This window comes from Zootoca vivipara, chromosome 9 (genome assembly GCF_965207765.1).
Source record: "Zootoca vivipara chromosome 9, rZooViv2.hap1.1, whole genome shotgun sequence".
NCBI lineage: Eukaryota > Metazoa > Chordata > Lepidosauria > Squamata > Lacertidae > Zootoca > Zootoca vivipara.
In genome coordinates, this window is record NC_142592.1 from 35,321,942 (window position 1) to 35,345,715 (window position 23,774).

Consider the following 23,774-nt stretch of genomic DNA (forward strand, 5'->3'; position numbering starts at 1 on the left):
GGATGAACTCCGCCAGGGCGTCCCTACTGCCTTGCCCTCGCCACACTCCCCCAGAACTATTGCTGGAGGCCAGGCCTACAGTGCTGCTCCTCCCCACTGGCCTCTTCTGCTTGCTGCCTGTTAACTTCCAAGCCAGGTACTTGTGTTGATCCATAAATGGCTTAGGGCCCAGGCAGGCAGTTGCGGCATCACCTCCTCCTCCCCCTATATATGCCAGCTTAGTCCTTGAGATCAAGTGGACTGGAGACACCCTCTAACAATGCCATGCTTGCCATTGGAGGGACACGGGAGAAGACATCCTTAATATTGGCACCCAAACAGATATAACAGGGCTTCTATTTCAGGGGGGACTCGCAATAACTCCATCCTGGCCTCTCTTCAGGTGGGCACCATTGCCATTCTTAGAGAACAAGGGAGGCATTCATGGTGAGTTCCAGCACCTCTTTTTCTAGAAAAATAGCACTGAACATACTAAGGCATTTCCTTAAGTTGACTGGAGATGTTTTGTCGCTCTCCTAGTGCTGCAATGCAAGCTGACCTATTTTTGCCATTTGATTCTTCAGATTTTATTATGTATTATATATTTTATGATGCATTCCAATCTGTGATTCGGTTGAATTAAGAGGAAGTTATAAAACCTTCAAGACTGCTACTTTTCCACTACCATTTCCCTCTGCCATAAAACAGGCTGCTGCTTCTATGGGTGGCAATGCAGCTACAGAAGTAAAGTGGTCATGGTGAAACCACACTCACTGCTCTGCTGATGACCATTCCTATTGAAGCCACTGACACTTTGATGAGCAGAGGTCTGAACTTTAGTTTATCCAGGGAGAAGCCCAACAACAACCCCCCCTTACTCTACTGTATCTTCTCTTTACAATGCCCCCAGGCCCGAACAAACAAACAAACAAACCCAATGGAATACATGCATAATTTGTGCATGTGTGATATGAAGAATCTGGTGGCATATGCAAAGAATCTCAGATTTAGAACACAAAAGAGCACTTTCCTAGCCTGTAAGGTTTCAAATAATTAAGAAGTTGATACGGATTTCAGTTTCCTGTAGTCAGTGAGCATGATTTCCATGCAACTTGTACAGCCTTTCCAGGCAAGCTCCTTTGAGCCTGGTGGCGCCCAGCCCAAGCCCTTTTCTGTTGACCCTAAGTGCAATAATTATCCTTGAATTAAAGACCATTTATCCAGTTCCTCTTGAATATTTTAGTCATTAGGGGAATGAAAGAAATTTGGGGAAGCGAGAATTATGGCCAATGTTCCTGGTATGAAGTCTTGTCTTATTTTGCTCCTGTTTAAGGCAGACAAGGGGAAAGAGAAGACACCCTGTTTGGTGCAGAAATGATGTCCCTGCAGGATTCTTGCATGCCACATTGTTCCTGCTCTTATACTAGCTCAGGTCTGCTCGTGCATCTAGCTCAGTATTGACTAGTTGTGGCTCCCCAGGGGTTTCCTACCTGACAATGCTGGGTATAGAATACGGCACTTTCTGCTGCAAGTTGCAACCTTGTTTTTCCTGTGAGTTAAGGAATGCCCCACATGCATCAATAAGAACTCGCACCATGATGCATGGGAAAGGAATGGGGCAGATACTGTGCCGGCACTTGACTAAACATGCGCACTGGAAACAACAGAGTTTTGGACTGTGCTCATCATGTACGGAAAATACAAAATAGATTGTATATTCAGAAAAACACAAATATATATTTAATAAACGCGCACACACAAAATTACATGTTCAAAATGTTATCAATGATTTTTGGGGAAATCACTTACACCAAAGAGGCACATTTTATTTGCTTCATGTCACTGTTTTGTCTTCCTGAGAATGCATCTGCATTGTTTATTTTCAATCTCTGACAGAGAGTAACAGTTTCTCTTGGTTCTCTAAGCACTCTTTCAGTTTATCTTCCGTCAAAGTCAGGCGCTGCTCCAAGATTGACACAGTCTGTTAGGAGAACAGGGCAACAAATGCTTATTATTGATCGCAATGTTTTATTTACAAAATAACTTCTCTTAATAGGACTAAAGAAACCAGAGAAGTGCAATATTCGATTCAGATATTCCACCATTTCAGTTGCTCATGGAAACTTTTAAAAATACATGGGGTTTTTTTTAGCCGTGCTTTCAGAATGGAATATTTGTAAGTCTAACTCTAACACATCATGGTCTCAGCATCAAAATAAAACAAACTATTGGAGAAGAACTCTAAAATCCAAAAAAAAAAATTCTGGCAGAGCATCCCTATATGTGCTATGTATTCAGTTGTATCAGACTACAGCATTGATTCAGATAATAAAGCCTCCAGCTTCTATAACTCTGGAAACTAAAGTGCTGAGACATCCGCTTTCAAAGCTGATACCCAAAGGGCCACCTGAGATGTTCTGCACACACGCCAGGGTTTTTCCAAATCTCTCCCTTCCCCCAAGCAGCTGTAGTCCTGAACAGCTGCAGGTAAGGCATGCGATGTGGAGACTGCAGGTGGGGAAGAATGAGTGAAACACACCCTCCATACCCTTGGAAGTGCCTTCTCGGGGGGTCCTCAGGTCAGAAAGGGCTTGGATGAACATCACAAATGTCTGAAATACTTTGTTGTATAAGAATCCAACTTTTCAGTGATATCTGCTTTCAAATGTATTCTCCACTGTATTGTGGAGCACATGAAATTGATAGGAATTGTGTTACTGAGAAGTGTTGAGCAGCTTTTTGTGGATGTAAGACACGTTCTGTGTTTCTCAGGTACCAGTGGAAATTGGGTAATGCTCTGATAGACCTTAATTACATCGACAATAACAAAAATGATTAAAGGATGGATTTGTTTTCTTTTTCTTGGTAATATATTTTTATTTTCACAAGTTTTACAAATTTACTTAAGTTTCAAAATATTCAAAATTTTGACTTCTCACCCTTACCTCAATGATGTATTTTATTCCCACCTTATAAAAGGTAAAGGTAAAGGGGCCCCTGACCTTCAGGTCCAGTCATGTCCGAGGGAGCCAGCGTTTGTCCGCAGACAGCTTCCGGGTCATGTGGCCAGCATGACAAAGCTGCTTCTGGCGAACCAGAGCAGCGCACGGAAACACCGTTTACCTTCCCGCCGGAGTGGTCCCTATTTATCTACTTGCACTTTGATGTGCTTTCGAACTGCTAGGTGGGCAGGAGCTGGGACCGAGCAACGGGAGCTCACCCCGTTGCAGGGATTCAAACCACCGACCTTCTGATCAGCAAGCCCTAGACTCTGTGGTTTAACCCACAGCGCCACCTGGGTCCCACCTTATACCTACTGCTTTATATAACATATTTTTATCTAATACAATTATCCTCTATTTCCCCTATTACTGTTTTCATTCTGCGGCTGATGTGTTTTTTCTAGGTGCTCAAAGTACTTCACATATAAAGCTGTTTGTTTTAAATCAGTAGATCAATCTACTAAGGCATTTGCTAATTGGGGTGGGGAGGAATTTGTTATTGGGCTGAGCAAATTTATATTATTGAGGAAAACGTCTTTCTCAACACTAGTTTAGCTCAGGTATGTTAATTATGGTGGCATATCCATGCGATAAAGAGTAGCAACTTTTATTAAATTTAAAGTTCTACTTCCTTCAGTATCTCAGAAAGACATCTATACTGGAATTGACATATGATACACAATTTCTTTCGCTGACTGATCAGAAGTCCTACTTCACGAACATTATATTGGTAATTATTACAACTCTGTAGATATATTTATGATATTATATATTTATGATAGACGAAGGGCTGAGGCAGAGAGACTGAGTGTAGCCTGCCTCGGGTCAGTGAACTCGTGAAGGAGTTACCATTTGCGAAGGCCCACCTGAGAAATTTTTTGAAGGGTGGGATGTCAACCTTTAAAATAGATAAATTTTGAACTGGGGGCCCACCCAGAGGTGTAAGAAGACAGGAAGAGTCCTGCTAGCTAGACCAAACACAAGGCCCAGCTGGTCCAATGTTCTGTTTCCCACAGGAGCCAACCAGAAGCCCACATGCAGGCAGTGGCTCTTTCTCACTCAAGTCCCCCAGAAACTAGTATTCAGAAGCTGAATTATGTGCTCTGTGAATCAGCCCACATTTGGGTTTCACTGGATAATCCCAGCTTCTAATTATGAGAGGAGAAAAACACGCCTCCAGTCTGGTAGAGAAACCTGGTGACTGGGCACTCGCTTGACACACTTTCCTTGTGCACTTGCCCAACCTTATTTGTTGTAAATGAAACCTACAAAAAGAAATGAAAACTGTTTAATGAAGGGTCTCAGCTTTGTTATTTAACCACTCCCCTGGTAGCTCTAGGTCAGGGGTTGCCAACGTTTTTTGAGGCCGGTCTGGTCTACTCCACGGCAGACTTCTTGGTGGGCCGGAGCATGCGCGTGTGCTCTCAAGCTATTTCCAGCGCTCTTTTGGGTCAGAAGAGCACTGGAAATAGCGTGAGTGCATGCACACGGGCGCTCCTCTGTCCCAGAAGTGCGTCAGAAATAGTGTGCACATGCGCACACACTATTTCTGGTGCTCTTCCAACCCGGAAGTTGGTCCCCGTGGCAAGAAAAAAAATGGCGCTGAGAAAAAAAGCATGGAATCCCCACACCGATCCACGGAACAGCCGTGGGCCGGTTCCAGGAAGCTCATGGGCCGGAACTGGCCCATGGGCCTTAGGTTGCCAACCTCTGCTCTAGGTGACAAGGAATTGTATGCAGGGATGGGGCAGGCCATTCCTCCTCTGCGCCCACTGGAGGAAGCAAGCAGGCTGCCAGAGGACGGAAGCACACTCTTCCACACCCACATATAAAATCAGCGGGCCCCTGAAGGAGGAACAGGGCTATTTGTCGCTTCACCACTAGCCCCAAGGAGCCTAGTGATTTATTATTTATTTGCAGGCAATCCAATACATGCAATGGTGTTGGGGATTTACTCACAAGAGTAAGAACATCCAGCTGCTCCACAATGTGTTCCAAGGCGTTAGTCAAAACTGGAGAAATGCCTACTGGCTCATCCATGGTGTGCGCAATATATTTACTTCCGTCTTCCAAACTTGTCCTTGTTGCTCTTGTTGTTCTAAAACTAAGTGCTGCTGCAGGTCTTTGCTGTTCTAAAACTGAATGCTGCTGCATGTCTTGGCTGTTCATTCCATCTTGCTGCATGATCCCTCTCTCTTGTTGCATGGAAGGTTGAGCTAAAGGGATACTTGGCTTTGTCTTGGATTAAAAGGAAAAGCAGAGGGTGGTAAGCTTGAAAATCTTCAGCTTCGTCTTTTCCCTTCTGGGAAGCAAACCTGAGAACTGCAGTTGTTACCCTGCATACCTGTTCTCACAAAAAAGCAAACAGAGGAGGCTCATCCTCAGCTTGCATCTTTTCTCTCTCACATTTCCCCAAAAGGACTTACCAGTTTTAATAACTCATATTCATTTTTTTTATTCTCTACTTGTAGCCTTTCACTATCATGAAGTGGTTTACAAAATAAAATTCCCTGGTGACTGCTAGCAGGAAGACTCACCATGAGACTGAACTAACACAGAAGCCTAGTTTTGCATGCCCTTGAGGGTTGGTTCCAAGGCCGCAAAGGAAGTTCTGTATGAGTTGGAGGGGCCTACTAGGCAAGCCCAAGCTCTTAGGGCCACCTAAAGTAGCTCTTTAGATCTCAGTCACAGTTAGAAGGGTTACTGCACCGAAGCAGTTTTTCCTGCATGGAAACTGTTTTGGCAGATTCCAGCCTTGAGTGTGGCAACATTTGAACCTGCCAAGTACGCAGAGGTTATTACAGACTCCAATGCAAAATAAAATAAAATCAGGACTATTTTTAAATAAGGTTGTAGGGGTGGGGGGCAGAAGTATTCTGTATGTATGTTGGAACACATATGGAAATAAAAGAAACATAAAGTGAATTCTCTGTAGCTTAAATGTAAAGGTAAAGGGACCCCTGACCATTAGGTCCAGTCGTGACCGACTCTGGGGTTGCACGCTCATCTCGCATTATTGGCCGAGGGAGCTGGTGTACAGCTTCCAGGTCATGTGGCAAGCATGACAAAGCCGCTTCTGGCGAACCAGAGCAGCACACAGAAACGCCATTTACCTTCCCGCCGGAGCGGTACCTATTTATCTACTTGCACTTTGATGTGCTTTCGAACTGCTAGGTTGGCAGGAGCTGGAACCGAGCAACGGGAGCTCACCCCGTCACGGGGATTTGAACCGCCAACCTTCTGATCGGCAAGCCCTAGGCTCTGTGGTTTAAGTCACAGCGCCACCCGCATCCCTATGTAGCTTAAATGATGAAGGCTAAAAAGATAGAGCCAAGTATTTAGCATCACAAAGCATCACAGAGAAACAAATTCTCTTCTCCACATTAAACCAAGGCTAAGTTCTTATTTATTTGTTTGTTTCATAAAATTGATATACTGCTTGATTGTAGGAAAAAACCTCAGTACAGCAGTCCTGCACGAAGGTTGTTATAGTCTAGGGGTCAGCAAACTTTTTCAGCAGGGGGCCGGTCCACTGTCCCTCAGACTTTGTGGGGGGCCAGACTATATTTTTTGGGGGAAATGAACGAATTCCTATGCCCTACAAATAACCCAGAGATGCATTTTAAATGAAAGGACACATTCTACTCATGTAAAACCACGCTGATTCCTGGACCATCCGCGGGCCGGATTTAGAAGATGATTGGGCCGCATCCGGCCCCCGGGCCTTACTTTGGCAACCCCTGTTATAGTCAGTGTCCCTGCCATTTGACAGATACAACAAGCAGGTCTGGTCAAAGGGACCAGGTGCTGGTCTCTCTGAATCTATGCAAGAAGGAATTTCTTCCATGTATACCTGCCATATAGCTAATGACATCAAACACTGGTACAATTCAAAGGCAAAAGCACATCCTTAACAGAATCTATTTAACTCCAAAGTATATCAGTTGTAAGAATTTTGCCTGCAAATAAACTAAGTTGTAGTGTTCTGGAGAAAGTTCACGCCATGTTTTCCAACTCAAAAACCATCTGCATTTAATCTCTGGCCAGGCATCACACACATAAAGCATATCTGACAGCTTCCTGTGGAATACCAGGAATGATCTCATGACAAACAAGGATTTGAAGATAGGCTTTCTAATGAATCATGACGTTGGTGAGGCATGTACTTTAAAAATAGGATGGCCAGCTCCCAGTTTGCCTTCTGATGTTGAACTTTTTTGCACTGCTCTGTTGCATGCAAGGTGAAAAACACACACTCTACCTCTTATTTAAGAACAGACTAGATACGTAATATGGGAGTTCGTTAATAACTAGATCTTCACAGTGACCTATGCTTAAGGAGTAGCTATTATAGAAATAAATATCAGTATATCTGACTGCATTGTTTGGGAGGAAGCTTATGCATTTTACTTGGCAGTCTAATAGTTTATTAAATCACAAAACCAGATGACGATAATTGAATTGAATTTCGCTCAAGCAAAATAAATACAATTAGCCAGTTTGTAATCATTTCTTATTACTCCTACCATATTACTTCCTTTGTAGCCATTTGCTACTAGTCCTTTGATATTACTTTCTTTTTTCTTTATTATAGTGCCATCTGAATTCATGACACCTTACAAAGAATGAGAGAGCAGGCCTCTATCTTCAAGGCATATACAATCATACCTTGGTTTTCAAACAGCCTAGTTCTCAAATGTTTTGGCTCCCGAACGATTGAAACTTGGAAATGACTGTTCTGGTTTTTTAATGTTCTTTTGGAAGCCTAACGTCCGACGGTGCTTCTGCGGCTTCCGATTGGCTGCAGCAGCTTCCTGCAGCCATTCAGAAGCTGCGCTTTGGTTTTCAAATGTTTTGGAAGTCGAACAGAATTCCGGAACGGATTCCGTTCAACTTCCAAGGTATGACTCTGTGTGTGTGTGTGTGTGTGTGTGTGTGTGTGTATCCTATCAGATAACACCCCCCCCCAATGTGACTGTGGAAGAAAGCAATTACTATGTACGTTTTATGTATTCCATCACAGCAACCCTATCAAAATTACTGGAATCTGCAATGGCAGCAAGACTTGGTGGGCTGCACCCTAAGCAGGTTAGGTTTTGAATTGGTGTCTGACTTTTGTACAATGTTACCCAGGGATGGGACACTTCAATTTCTGAAGTATAGCACAGATTTTTCAATTAAAGTTCACATTCCCTTGATTGATACAGAGTTCAGAAAAGTGCCTGAATATACAGAATAATAAAATGTTAGTAATAATGTCAATTTATTAAAAAGAAGTGATAAAAACTACTCTCTTAAGGTTAGGCGTTTTAATATGTTCAATTTCTTGTTCGACAGACTGATCCTATGATTCAAGAACAGGCCAAGCCTTAGGATCTTTCTACTGGCTTTACACTACAAAGATTGTTTGGCGCAGGACAACAGAGGAGTCAAGAGTCCTTGCACATCACAGCAGTTATACACAAGGAAGTTTGTACTGTTTTGGGGAAGGGGAGGAGAGAGAGCACGGCCAACTTTTAAACTGTGCACTGCTTTCTATTCACCTTCATAATCCACAGAAGCTCCAAGTCTGGCACAAATGTACCCTGCCTAATTCTATAAAATAGGGAATGGATAAGTACTCAAGGGAGGCTTCCCAGGGAGACAGAAGTAGAAGTCGCTTCATATATTCTTGCAGCTTAAGCCCTAGAAATGAGCTGTAAATCTGTGGCAATGCAAGGACCCCCTAAACCACAAGCGGCAAGACTAACAGGATTACCAGCTCCCTTAATGAAACTGACATTTTCACAGCTCACTTTGTTATTATTGCTAATTTAGCATAAAGCTGGTCAAGCTTTTGGAGGGCACCAGGCCATTTCAGAACAAGAAAAAAAAAACCTCATCGACTTGATTTTATGATAACATATGCAAGGGAAATAAACTCAGCTCCCCAGTTGCTGCCTCTGCAGCTGTGGTTGGGGAAGCCGGTTTTATTTATTTATTTGCTGAGGTTGACAGCTGTGCTATATTTAGCACAACTACAATGGCATTAAATAGCAGCTGCTTTTCAGCCATGGTCGATCGGAACAGTAAGTGGGTCTATATGGTCTGTTTGACAGATCTGGGTTTGGGGTGCGAAATATGGAAAGCCCCGTGAGTGTTGTGCTTCAGATTGCAAATGGTCTTAAAGGAAGCTTCCTGAATAGCTCGTAAATCAATGGTTATTGCTTAGCATTTTTAACAGAGAAAAAAAAAATCTAGCCTATTACAGGTGTGCTCAAGGGCTGCAGATGCAGAGGCAGGAAAAGATCCATCCTGCTACAGATGTGCACAACAGGAAATGCCGATATTCATTAGTTATGTGAGCTTGATTAACCTGTCCCATCCTCTTCAGTGTCAAGTAAAGGTAAAGGTAAAGGGACCCCTGACCATTAGGTCCAGTCATGACCGACTCTGGGGTTGCGCACTCATCTCGCATTATTGGCCGAGGGAGCCGGCGTATAGCTTCCAGGTCATGTGGCCAGCATGACAAAGCCGCTTCTGGCAAACCAGAGCAGCACATGGAAACACTGTTTACCTTCCCGCTGTAGCGGTTCCTATTTATCTACTTGCATTTTGACATGCTTTCGAACTGCTAGGTTGGCAGGAGCTGGGACCAAGCAACGGGAGCTCACCCCGTCACAGGGATTCGAACCGCCGACCTTCCGGTCAGCAAGCCCTAGGCTCAGTGGTTTAACCACAGCGCCACCTGAGACATTGGAGAGAACATGGCATTTTCTACTCCAGTAGGTATTGGTTGCATATAATTACTTGCATAAAATTATACTTCTCTGTAGATATGAATGTTAAAACATTGCATTTTTATATTAAGCCAATGTTTTCCATGACCTTTTCATATGCTATATTTAATTTACATTTAAGAATGCAAGCTGAATTTTCATCTATCAGCAAAACAGGTTGAGTTTAAAAAAGAAAAGAAAAGAGGGCACCACCAGAGACTAAAATCATCAGGCTCTGGGCTCCCAAAGGTGAGAAATTCCCTGACAGGAAGTCAACTCTAAATATAAATGCTTCAGGAAGGAGAACATACAAGTGCCTTCATAAACTACAAAAATTCTTGTGAAGACCAGAGGCGCCAAAAATAACAATATGATCTCTACAGAGAGGGGTAAAGAAATGTCATAAAGGCTGGTTTTCAGTGTCCCTGCAAACAGCTGCTGCAGGAAGCTCTTAAAATGAGAAGGACAAATAACTCAAAACCGCTGAAACATTCCCACTATTTGCTATCAAAATAAAAATGAGCCAAGTTTTATTTGCAGCAAGTTTTCTCAGACCATAGTTAAGACCTTAAAGTGAAGCCTTTTGGCAATGGTGCAGAGCAACCTATCCCTTTCCTGGTGTGGAGTTCTAGCACCTTCTCCAAAAACAGCTTGGCAAGCTCTACCCCTCCTTCTTGCCTTCCCTATCTTGTCTTTGATGCACAAGAGGACATGCCACATGAATACACCACCTTTGTCAACTGGATTTTCAGTCTGAAATGGTGCAGAACTGATATATATGGAATCTATTCCAAGCTAAAGGGATGCGGGTGGCGCTGTGGGTTAAACCACTGAGCCTAGGGCTTGCCGATCAGAAGGTCGGCGGTTTTAATCCCCCCCCCCGATGGGGTGAGCTCCCATTGCTCGGTCCCAGCTCCTGCCAACCTAGCAGTTCGAAAGCATGTCAAAGTGCAAGTAGATAAATAGGTCCCGCTACAGCGGGAAGGTAAACAGCGTTTCCATGTGCTGCTCTGGTTCGCCAGAAGCGGCTTTGTCATGCTGGCCACATGACCTGGAAGCTGTACGCTGGCTCCCTCGGCCAATAACGCGAGATGAGCGCTGCAACCCCAGAATCGGTCACGACTGGACCTTTACCTTTACTCCAAGCTAAGCAGTTCACCAATGCTGACTGTACATATCCTTTCCTTACAAAAATGATTAGTTGTAGTCTCCCTCCACTTGAAACACAGAGAATACTTAGGGAGCTATTTCACTCTCTCTTAATAGTGAGCCATCTTGGCTGCAAGTCCTGAAAGACTTGCTCCCTGCCTTGCAGGCTTTTCCGCACCTGGCCTGGGAGGGCAGCGCCTGGACTGACTCCAGCTACAAAAGCTGAGTGTTGGACCTTCTCTTGTTAGCATAATGATTTCAGAATGGCTTTGTTCACAAGCAATAATAAACGTTAAGCTTCTTCTTCTTCTTTCCCTACCAGCAGTCTCGCCAGACTAATTTTCTGCACTCTGCTGTGCTACACACACACACACACCAAAATCCAGCAGCAAGGAATGTTGAGTGTCAGTTGGAAATTAAAAAAATGGAAAAGGGGGAGTGAAGAGTGTTAAATTGTTTGTTCAAGTTCCTAACAGTTCATAGAAAGGTACTCTGAACAGAACAATACCACTGTGGGGTGCAGAGATGATATGCTGTAATATTTTGTTGTAGGTTGAAATAATATTTTGCATGTATATGGATTTTGAATGGTCACAATGTTTTGCATCTAATCATCCTGGTAAACCTTGCAATAGCTCTGTAAGACTGGGAGCAACAATACTAACCTTATTGCAAATTGTGGGAGGACAAGATGGAGATGGGCAAACAATAAGGCACGAGGGGAAGGAAAACTCTAGATGTACATTGCAAAAGCACCGCGACTCTGATGGAAAGCACACATATTGATGTCATGTGTGGGACTAAGCTCAGGAGGAACAAGTTCTGCTGGTCTGAAGGACAAGGGACAGTGAATAGCACCGACTATTTTGTTGCCTGAGATATCACTGGTGATGTTCCCACCTTTCCCTCTTTAAGAAAAGTGATTTAAACAAGTGTTTCTTTAAAGGCATACATGTGCAAATAGCAGATAGCTCTTCAGAGGCCTGGGGAAGACAATAGTGTGTTGAGGAAATGAGCATCCACTACTACAGGATCAGGTATGCATGGCATTTTATTTAGCAAGGGAAAGGTCACCCTTCAGAAGCTAAATACTTTGTTAGCTTCTGCTTTGATGTAGGTCCGTAAAACCCCTGGTGACTTTTGAGCCTGAGGCAAAATTTGAATCCAGCACCTCCAGATTCACAGGCTCAGCTTGGTTTCTTTCCTGCTACACCATAAAAGATTGCAGTTTGTCTGAACCAGTTTTCAATTGTAATTACGGCCCTACTCTAGAACCACTGAATTTCTATGCCTTACCACTCTCTCCCACTTCCTTCATAACACCACTGTGTGTGTGTGTGTGTGTGTGTGTGTGTGTGTGTGTGAACCCTCTTAGATTCCAAGAGACTTTTGGCCTTTTGTTCAAACAAGTGCATGTCTCTCATTTACCAAACATAGACTGCATGTCTTTCCTCAAGGCTGCATTCTTAACATAGGGACACAATCCAGCCAGAGAGTTTAAACTGCCATGCTGATTTCAATGGGTTGATTTCAGGGGAAATGGGCATAGAATTGTTCTGTTAAAGTGCTCAGCTTCATCTGGAACATGCACAAAGGGGGAATGCAACAGGTTTTTGCATCTTGTAGGCATGGGCGTAGCCAGGATTTTTGTTGGGGGGGGGGAAGAACCTCAGTTTGCTATGTATTTTTATTGACTTTTATTGATTGGGGGGCAGCTGTCCCTTCTCCCCCCCGGCTGCGCCCACGCTTGTAGGTCAAGACAACACACACATTCCTGTTTTGACTGTGCCCATTTTCAGGGGATGGGTGTTTTGGGTGGCATAATTTGCAATGACGGGAGGGGCACTTGGCTCAGCTATATCCTATTCATTTTTTAATTATCTGAAGGCTGTGCACTCCCATATGCGGTGTGTAATGCACATATATCTAAGATTTCCAAAAGGAGAGCAGGCAGGCAGACAGACATATACATGGTTATTCTGCAACAGCAAGGTTATTTCCCTTATCACCACCCATCTAGATTATGTGTGGGTAGGTAGGGAACTGTACTATTGTCACTGAAGAGGAAAGCCTGGGCTGTTGTGCAGAGGCTCATGCTTCAATTCCCCCAGAAAAATGGGCCTTACAAATATTACTAACAGAGTTAGCTATACAAATAGGGCAAGGGCAATGTTCTAGATTCAGATCCAGCACTGCTTCTCCGTGACTCCCTTTCATTTCAGTGGGGCACATCAAGATGGCTGATGGAAGCCTTCTGTGTCCTGTTTCAACTATTTGTGCTATAGCCATCGAATGCTTAAAAAAGAAATTGTTTACATTTAATGTTAAAGAACTAAAATTGTTTGTAAATGGTTCTGTGATTCGCAACAATATTTTCCACTTTGGAAAGCAGGCACAATTTGCTACCTAACCATACTTGATGGGATCTGAACAAGCTGGGCCAAAGATATGTGCGCCTACCACATTCAAGTTTAAAGCAGGGCAGTTACAGATTTACAGAACTGCTGATTGCCAGCTTCATTAGCTGCTGGTTATGCTTACGGACTGGCAAAGGCATTTAGATCAGTAGTAAATCATCTTGTAGGTCAGCAGGAAGCTCATTATGGGCAGACAGTCCAAGTGACAGAAGCACTTTCTGAGAGTGCTAGAGTAGTAATTTCCTGTGTGAAAGGCCTGCCGCTGTTTCTGCATTCCTCAGGGTACAGCTCTCCGAGAATGCTGCTTTTCCACAGGAAGAGGAAGGAAGCAGTTGTTCGTGATGGCTGTGAGGAATTTTATATATGCCTCAGAATCAGCTGTGAGAATCAGCTTAGATTCCCAGAAAAATGGGGGAAATGAGAAGGTGTGACAGAGAGAATTGGTGATGGAGGCAGGATGTCACAGTTCACAAGCAAAATACCCTATGAAGCTACCATGGGAAAGGAATACAGAGTGAGCATCCATGCCCAAATCCCACCGATCCACCGAGGTGTTAATGCAGCGACAAAGGAATCCTCCTTTCACACAAAGCGCTTGGTAAAGACTATTAATGAACAACACAGTGGTGCACATTTTCACTTAATTTCAGAACACATATTCTAGATCTCTAGGATCTATTGGTTGCTATAGCACATACTGAACTATTATTTGTCTTTTCCAAGTGACACCTTTGGTCAAGAAAATACTCCCTAGCTGCAGTATACAACGGGGAGGTCCCACCCAGAAAAGTGGAGCAGCTCTTTGCTTGTAGTTCACTGAACCAGAGTAGCCACCAACAGCTCTTGCCCTGGCATCTTTGGCAACAGTCTCACAGGGCTGAATTAAAAACCCTAGCAGGCAGCATTTATTGGTGATGGTCTACAAAAATCACATAATAAGAAATCTGAAAATAATACACCCAAAGTTTGAAATATATAGTTGCTGAGGCACGGACATCGGAAGTCAAAGTATTTAGGAAGCAGCAACATCAAAGCAGAAGGAGAACCTTTGGGCATAAGGTAATCTGTAGCGTTTGATACCCTTGTAATTTGGCTGTAATTAAATAAATAAGGCGTGAGTCGCAGATGCTGTGCAAGATTTGGAAGTCAACGCTACCCAAACGTATGTACAGCTTTTTTATTGCTCTGGGTTAAAAAAAAAAGTATTAGAATCAATATTTGGATTATATTTTAGTTTGTAATTCATCCTTGGAAAACTTACCAGTAAATCAGAAGGCGAGGTAATATCTACGACAGGAGGGTCAAGTGTTTGCATATCTGTGACATCGTAGCTGGGATCTATCTGTTGAAAATCAGAGTTAAAAATATTATGATTGTTTCATCTACGGAAAATGGACACAGGATGAAACCCTCAAAGACCACATGTCAAGAGAATATTCTCATTGTCAAACTATTAAATATATATCAAAATCACAGAATTGGAGAATTGGAAGGGACCCCCTTTAATATAGGAATCTCAACTAGTAATCTCAGTTAGTAGCAGCCATTTACATACAGCACAATTTTCTTCCGTATGGCTTGGTTTCTGCCAGGGGAACTGGATTTCTCCTCCAAGGTGTTGTGAGCAATTACTAGTTATGAGCCACATTCTTACTTCTAAGATGAACCAGTGCTTTTAAAAACGGTAAGTAAAAAAATGTCTGTCGGAAGCCTTATCCACAAATGCAGAGTGCTAACAGCAGGACTCTCACCGTGACAAAGCATCCTAAAATCACACAAAGCACACTAAAATATATCTGAGAAAGTCAAGAACAGATCAGTCACAATAAACGACATGATGTTAAAATATCCCTCTGTCACATCAAAGCCTTTAAAAAGCTTGCTGACATAAATTTTTAAACATCAACAATTCTGTGCAATCGGCCTGGACACTGTTTTAACTTCTTCCATGGATGGGACTTCAAGCAAAGCCTCACAGAGGAATCTAGTGCAGTAGCTTCTGGATAACTGCCCAACAGGGTCCATGTGCTCCTGTCGTCATTTAAGGCATTTTGTCCAACCGAAGCTTCCAAATTTTAGCAGCTTCTGAAGTGGATCATAAAGCTATTTCTCCTCTCTTTTCCAAGTCACCAGATTTAAAACAGTTTTACAAAACTGGTGTGTGCATGTGTGTGCAAAATAAAGGATGGCAGAAGGAAACTGAACAGTTTTTTAGGTTTAGGAAATTAAGGCCCAGAGAACGTTTTATGGCAATCTCTTTGCTTGTGGCTGTAAAATCAATCCATAACCTGGTCCTTCATCACATATATTGCCCAGGTAAGATTGAAACTATAGGACACAGTGTGACATTTCCAGTATTTAAAAACATTCATTGGGGGGTGGGGGGTGGGTCATACTGGGCTGTGCAAACTATTCTTAAATTTTAGTGCCATCTAGTGTCTGTTTGCCTTAGATGACAACTATTGATTTAAACTTTCTATGGAAAGCATATACCGGTAGAGCAGGGGTCAGCAAACGTTTTCAGCAGGGGGCCGGTCCACTGTCCCTCAAACCTTGTGGGGGGCTGGGCTATATTTTTTTGGGGGGGGGAAATGAACAAATTCATATGCTCCACAAATAACCCAGAGATGCATTTTAAATAAAAGCACACATTCTACTCATGTAAAAACACGCTGATTCCTGGACTGTCCGCGGGCTGGATTTAGAAGGTGATTGGGCCGGCTCCGGCTCCTGGGCCTTAGTTTGCCTACCCATGATATAGAGCTATCCAATACTGTACAGAATCTTGGATGATACAATGATAACATGACATGGCCTGCTATCAGCATTATTACTGGGCATCAAGAATATGACTGAGAGTATTATAAACCATCTACAGTTGGTAAATAGAGAATAGCCATATTAAAAGGTGTTATTTTTCATTAATGGGAATACTTAATAAACCCAACAATTATGGTGACTGCCTTTCAGTGTGTGCCACTGTTCCCTTCTTTTTGCATGTGCGCATGTATTTCTGTCCTTCTCTGTCTACACCTGTGCACAAATATTTATTTAGTTGATAAAGATATGTACTGATCTACATTTGACTCCTAGCAGGTTAGCAAAAACGTGTAAGACAAGTAAGTACAAACACCTGCTGGAAATGTAAAGAAAAAGAAGGTACCGTTCACCATATGTGGTGGTTGTGTAAAGTAATAAAAGCATTCTGGGAAATGATATATAATGAAATGAAAAAAATGTTTTTTAAAAAACAAACCAGCAGCTTTTTTTATTAGGAATGATAGGTACTGGCATCCCAAAGGACCAGAGAAGTCTTTTTATGTATGCAACGACAGCTGTGTGGATGCTACTAGCCCAGAGATGGAAAGAAGGCAAAGTCCCGACCAGAGACTTTATGTTTGTAAAACCAAATAAAAATTATTTTCAAAAGGAAAAAAAAACTTGTACTGATGTACATGTCTGCATTAAAGGGAGGGGTGAATATTGGGGTCTGTGCTGGTAATGAGTCAATGATTACAGATTTGAGTTACTGAGTGAACGCATTACTACTTTACTGATTTGATAACAAGCTAGTTTTTGTTGGGCTTATTTATGAACATGGGGAAATTGACCATATAAAACCTCAGGGTCTGTAGTAGAGCAAAAGAGTAGATTGAGAGGGAAAGGAATGAAATAGCCTGGAAGAGAGACTGGTTGGCTGACATTCCAGTAAGCAATATTTTGCTGCAGGTCTCACTTGCAGGCAACTACTTGTTGACTTGTAAATAGTTAGATGTTAGAAGCCATAATGTTTACCTCAACAGATTGTGGTTTTGCATCATGGCGATGAGGTGATCGAGGGTAAATATCAAGAAGGTGAGGGGGTTCATCCCCATGTAATTTTCGCATGTGATTTTTAAGAACTTTCTTGTATTCAAATGCATCAAAGTTTGTTTTCCAGAACAACACCTGCAAAAAGTCATAAATAAAAATATTGACTGATGTTTAACTCACACTTACTTTTTTGGTTTTGCGGTCCTTGCATTTGGCACGAGGACAAAATAGAGACGCTGCTAGCTACCTTGCCTCTCTTAGGCAGGGAGGCATCTCAAGGCAAGACCTCGCAGATGCGCAAACAAAGGGGCAGGGCCTCCAATTATGTCAATAAGACTGTTAAGAAAGTATTAATAAAACACAGTGAACTCTTATTTGTTTAGAGCGTCTAATAAAATTATGTTTTACGTTAAGAAATCAAAATCTTTAACAAACCTGTGCATCCACACCACCAGAGACAAATGTTTCTCCGCCTTTTGAAAAGGCTACAGAGAGAACAGGTCCCTAGTCAAAAAGAAGAAAAGAAGCCTGATTAAAAATAAAATTAAAAGACTTAGTAGTGTTTATAATTTTAATATATTTTTCTCCTCCCCTTCATAATGATGCCTATCCTTTTTTTTGCCCATCATCTTTCCTATTCCAGTATACCTGAAGGAGTGTCTCGGCCCCCATCATTCAGCCTGGACACTGAGGTCTAGAGCTGAGGGCCTTCTGGCCCTCACGGTGAGAAGTGAAGTGACAGAGAACCAGGCAGAGGGCCTTCTCGGCAGTTTCATCCATGCTGTGGAACACCCTCCCATCAGATGTCAAAGAGATAAACAACTATATGACTTTTAGGAGACACCTGAAGGCAACCCTGTACAGGGAAGCTTTCAACGTTTGAGGTTGATGTCTCATTTCAACTTGTCAACTCAAAGCAAAAAAATAAAAAAATGGAATTTTTTATTAATATTGCCTGTGTCACAGGCAGAAATTTCATTTAAGCCCTTCTCCTCTTCCACAATGCAGTTTATATTGAGGCCATAACATTGTTAGCCATTCATTAGCATGGCCTTTTGCTCCCTTTTAAACAAAAATATAAAACACGGATGATGTTCATTACCCTATCCCCTGTGAAGTCCTGCTGAGCTTCATTCTAACTCTAGCCCAGTTTCAAAAGATACACAGAACTGAGCAAGACTGCATACAAATTGGAAGCTCAGATAAACATATCGATAACACCCAGCTTCACTTTTTCTATCCCTCCAACTCTGTTTAGGCTGTCTCAGGACTGTTTCAAGCTAAGTAGATACCACTTAGTAATCCTTGTAATAGCGGCTCATCTCTCAAGCAGCGGTGGAGCATATGCCCGCGTGCTCCTGAGGGAGGCATGGTGTGGAGGGTGCTCTCCCAGGCGCGGGGTAGCCACTCGGGTACCCTTTAGCTGGGGGTGGAGCAAGCCGCCCAAGGTGGACATTCAGCACACTGCCCGCCTGCGACCCCCAAGCTGTCAAAATGAAGGGGGAAAGGGGAATGCCGCAGGCAAAGTGGCGCAGCTCCCCCCTTACTCTGATGGCTCAGGGTAGGCTTGGGAGTCGCGGGTCGGTGGCGCACCCAATGAGGGCCCCAGGGGTGGTCCGCCCACTGCCCCCCTTCTTATGCCCCTGCTCTCAAGTCCTGTGTGAACTAATGCAGTCATGGCTGGCTGGGCCTGGTGTGACAGGTAGTCCAAAAAAACTACAGGGCACCAGGTTGGTGAAATCCAGGCCACTAAGTAGTATAGAAATTTAATAAATGTTTGAGCTCAAATCTGTTTCCCAGCAGAAGCAAAGTGCCTGCAGAATCAACAAGCTGCACCAGCACACTGCTCATTCACATTAAACCAAAGTTCATCTTCCTTGTGGCTTCACCTGATGTGTGAACCAGGCCTGTGTAACTCAGTTCAGTTCTCTTAGCCTTAACTCAGTGTAGGGAATCAGTTTTACTGTAATGTGTGAAGTAAAACAGCCAAAGATACAGCTGTTGAGCATTTTGTGTTTGCAAAGTTTGCTGAAGGGTTGTATTCACAGCCCAAGTGGATACATCCCAGTAACTTTGCATTTCCGCTGGAAACAATTATGTCTTGCAAGAAAGCAGCAATGCATGAGGTGGTCCTTAGAAGCTCAAGCAAACAAGAGGGTAGGAGAGAGAACAACGTGCTACCTCATGCCCATGGAGCGTGTACAAGAGCCTTCCTCCTAAAAGATCCAAAATCTTAACAGTACTGTCGCTGGAAGCTGTGAGGAGATAGTTGCCAGAAGGATGGAAAGACGTGCAGTTCACGCCCGCTCTGTGAACTGATTGAAGTAAAAAAAGAATTCAGATTTTGATAGCAAATAAAGGAGCCAATATCTGCACTGGCTAACACTGCAATCCACAGCATGCTTATTGAGAATTGTTTTCAAAGGCACTTACTCCCAGATACATGTTCATAAGTGTGCAGCTGAAAACTGATTCATTAATATAATAATAATAATAATAATAATAATAATAATAATAATAATATAATAATAATAATTTATTTATACGCCGTCCATCTGGCTGGGTTTCCCCAGCCACTCTGGGCGGCTTCCAACAGAAAAATAAAACACAGTAATCTATTAAACATTAAAAGCCTCCCTAAACAGGGCTGCCTGTTATAAATGAAATTCATTCTCTAACGAGCAACACCTTTTGTTTTAGCTCTGCAGTAATCATTGAAAGATTTTCTACCTATCCCCACCTCTAACCTTCCTGACTCACTGCCACTCTGTTATCCCTAAACTGTGCCTTTAGTTCCCTCTCAGCAGCTTCTGTGTTGCATTGTGGTTAGGACTGCATCATTCTGTTGAGCAAAACCCAGCAACCCTGTGTTCTTCTGCAGAATTGCACACAAAGTTGTTAACAAATACACAATGGTGCTGCTTAAGATGGAGACATATAACCATCAACTGAGGCCCTTCTTCCTATGCCTCTTCTGCGAGAGGTCGGCAACGTGAGAACAGGGCCTTTTCTACAGTGGCTCCCTGCTTGTGGAATGCTCTGGCTTGCCTGGCACCTTTGTTACATATATCAGGGGAAAGCAAACCTCTTCTCCTAGGCCCTTGGATAACTAAACATTCCATGGCCTTTTAAACTGTCTCAGGAGGGGAGGTATTGTTTTGTTTGTTACTAGGTTCTGCATTTTTGTGTTTTTAAATTGTAAACCTCCCTGTAATCCTTGGATGAAGGGTAGTAAATAATAATAATAATACTAATAATAATAATAATAATAATAATAATGATAATAATAAAGCTTTGTGACTCACATCAGTGAATCCAAAGTATTCAAGAGGCAGGTTGGGAACAGAAGGCACAGAGTTATCTAGTTCTTGGGCAGGGATAATCAATGTGGTGCTCACCTGATGCTATTGGACCACAAATCCCATCACTCATGTTCACTGGCTATACTGGCTAAGGCTGATGGGAATTGGAGTCTGTCAACATCTGGAGGGGGAAACGTTGGTTACTGTCCCAGGGTAAAAGTCCAGATCTTACAGCTGAATCCCTGAACCAGCTGTCTCGAAACAATTTTTAAGAAGGCTGGTTAAATGAATGATTTGGAAAACCATCCATTTTCAAGGGGTTTCAAACCATGTCTAAGGATCTGACATGGGTTTCTGAGAGAATGGCTGTACTTTCGGATTCTCCTGCCCTGGTTTTAACTGAAAGAGTCTGTAGACCAGAGGTGAGGAACTTTTTTGGTTCCATGGGAAGTATCCATATTAGATCTAGCTTTGTGGACCCACCTGTCAATCACCTGACATCCCAGTGCCATCAGGTGATTGGGAGCTTTGAAGTTTCGATGCTGAGACTTCAAAGCGCCACACAGAGCTTGCAAAGAGACCTGCACAGTGCTTTAAAGTGCCTGAGGCTCCAGCTTTCTGCAAGCACTGGTTATGCAAAAGAGATCCAGACAGCTCCAGCTCTGCTACCCATCTGCTGGTGGTGGAGCCGACATCAGCTGTGCGAGCCAATCCCATAGGCTTTGGCTCTGCTGCAGATAGTACACAATGAAATGTAAATGAGTAAACGAGAGCTTTTGGCTTCTGAAAGAAATGAATCTCCGCACATCGGCAGAGTATTATTACAGGGTTAGGGATGGGTCTTTGGGTACAGAGAATAAGAAGCTCAAAATCTGGACCCCTTCAACAACCAAATGCAAGAAAAGCAGAGCATAGAAACACAAGCTGCTTTTATTTCTCTCTCCTAGGTCAAGCTCAAAGTTTCTACTTTATTAGAGGATTGAAAAAGATACTTGTGATTTTTATCTACACTATTGTGCTGCCATCCTGTGGCTTAAAGTAGCAAGAACACTTAGTTCTTATTGAGGGAAAGCAGATGGATTCTTTTAAAGCCTTGATCAAGACCAGGAGTCAGCAAACTTTTTCAGCAGGGGGCCAGTCCGCTGTCCCTCAGACCTTGGGGAGGGGGGCTGGACTATATTTTTTTTTGGGGGGGAATGAACAAATTCCTATGCCCCACAAATAACCCAGAGATGCATTTTAAATAAAAGGACACATTCTACTCATGTAAAAACATGCTGATTCCCGGACCATCCACAGTCTGGATTTAGAAGGTGATTGGACCGCATCCGGGCCCCGGGCCCTAGTTTGCCTACCCATGATCAAGACTTAGGGCTCATCCAGACTTCTGCCTGTCCTGCCACTTTTGCCTGGGAAACTCTGATCTTTAGCATGGAATTGGAGCAAACATCAACTGGTTTTTCTGCAAGTTGGGGTTTGCTCTGATTTAGCGCTAAAGAGCAAGTATTCCAGGGGGAAACGGCAGGACAAGCAGAAAACAACTCTGACTCATGCTTTCTAAGGTGCAGTATTGAGGAGAAAGAACATGTTGGTCAAAGAGGAACGTTTCACTAAAACAAACAGCAATATCCAAACTATGCACCACTTTAAACTATAAGTAGAATATATAGCAACCGTAACTAGTTTTACAAAGGCATGTTGCTACTTGGCTACACGTTTTAATTTTTTGTCTTTGTTTTTCTTGTTCACAATGCAGGGCCGTATGAGAAAAATGCAGTGTATTTATATTTACATCTTGCCATTCCTCCAAGATGAGGGACCCACAAATTCACAAAACACATTTGGTAGCCCTCCCTGTTGTGGCATGTTTGGCAAGCTCCTGTCCTCCCCCTGAACTTCAATCTGGAGAGGAGAAGGAGAAGCTCTCCCTATGGTTGAACTGTGTATTGGAGGCACTCCAAGTTACAGCACATTGTATCACAGACAAGCCCCCACCTTTCTCCTGCTCTTGGAGCTAGGAAGGGGTGTGTGGGATTGTTCCTGCATATGGACTGTGCTTCTCTAAAGCTCAGGGTAGCATCAGAGGGAGTTGGGAGAAGGGCAGGGTTGTAGCAGCAAGTTTTTGCTAGCTACCAAGACCAGCCAAAAATCTGGGGACCACTGACACTAGGAGCATTTACTATGAAGTAAAATAGGGCAGAGAGGTTGCAGATTTTACATGGCCACAGAATGAGCTTAAGGAGCAAGCTGGGATATTAATTCCAGTCATTGTGGTCCTCTACTGTTTATCGCTGATACAGTTTGCATAGCATTGCTATACAGCTGCCATCTTTTCAGATTTACACACACAATGCTTTAGGGATCGTCATTTACTATGGCCCTAAAGTGGAAATTGTGTCAGCAAATAAAACCGAAGAAACAACAAATGGAAGATAAGGGAACATACTTTTAAAACGGCTCGTGCAATTTATATAATTACATGCTGCTATATTAGCCATATGCTTATCAAACAGTCCTCTTTTGAAATATTAGTTTTGCATTTATGTATGCTTTCAGATGCTCAGAATGCCAGATTTTAATTCCTTCTGAAATATTTAAGCCAAGTCTGTAACATAGGCTTGTTTTATTATCCCCAAGTAAAAGATACAAGACAAAGGCTTGGCCACTGAAGTTAGCGGCAGAGATATGATTGTAACTGGAAACTTTCTGGGACACAGCCGGCATTCTTAGTTACTAAGACCTCTACTACCTTTAGAGAACTTGCAAAAGGAATAGGTTTAGTAGCCTTTTACCTCGGTGCTGCTGCAATAATTTGTTTATTCGAATGTCCCAGATCTTCACTGTGTGATCAGAGCCTGCGCAAGCTATACACGTACCATCAGGACTGAAGTCCACATAGTTGGCAAATCTACAAGGAAACATTAAAAATAACGATTTGTCATTTGTTACAAGAACATTGCCATCCACTTGGCTTACTTTATTGGCCAATGGTTTTTAATGAGTTTTCCATCACATCCTAAGGACTCAGAGCCATGCTGTCTGCCCTCACTGTTGTCTTGTGAGGTAGGCGACACCGAGATACGTTTATTTATTTCATAGTACTTACATTATGATTATTAAAAAAAAAACCTCAAATCAGTTTCCATAAAGAATAAAATGAAGTTGTTAGCAGAAGCTATACGGGTATTACTGAGCAGGATTTGAACCTAGATACCCCTTGCCAGGATACAATACTTTCTCTTGACAGCCATGCTGGGGTCACTTGCATGCCAGAAAGTCCCTCTTTTCACAGCAGTGATGGGATGTTGCTTCCCTGACTTTCTGGCCTGCTTAAACTCCTATTTCCTGCTTCCC

General features: G+C 42.9%; 1 protein-coding gene across 3 annotated transcripts in view; it reads right to left on the reverse strand.

Moving 5' to 3' along the window:
* Positions 1-1,696: 1,696 nt before the first annotated feature.
* The window catches only part of POC1B (POC1 centriolar protein B), a 32,594-nt gene continuing 10,516 nt past the window's right edge, over positions 1,697-23,774 (reverse strand). For all 3 annotated transcript variants that reach the window (XM_035128250.3, XM_035128249.3, XM_035128251.3), the window contains exons 6-12: positions 23,213-23,328; positions 19,300-19,433; positions 17,554-17,622; positions 17,101-17,253; positions 14,567-14,647; positions 4,941-5,219; positions 1,697-1,960 (exon numbers count right to left, since the gene is read on the reverse strand). In XM_035128250.3, the coding sequence (XP_034984141.2) occupies positions 1,862-1,960; positions 4,941-5,219; positions 14,567-14,647; positions 17,101-17,253; positions 17,554-17,622; positions 19,300-19,433; positions 23,213-23,328 (931 nt within the window). In that variant the 3' untranslated portion in view covers positions 1,697-1,861. The remainder of the gene's footprint in view (positions 1,961-4,940; positions 5,220-14,566; positions 14,648-17,100; positions 17,254-17,553; positions 17,623-19,299; positions 19,434-23,212; positions 23,329-23,774) is intronic.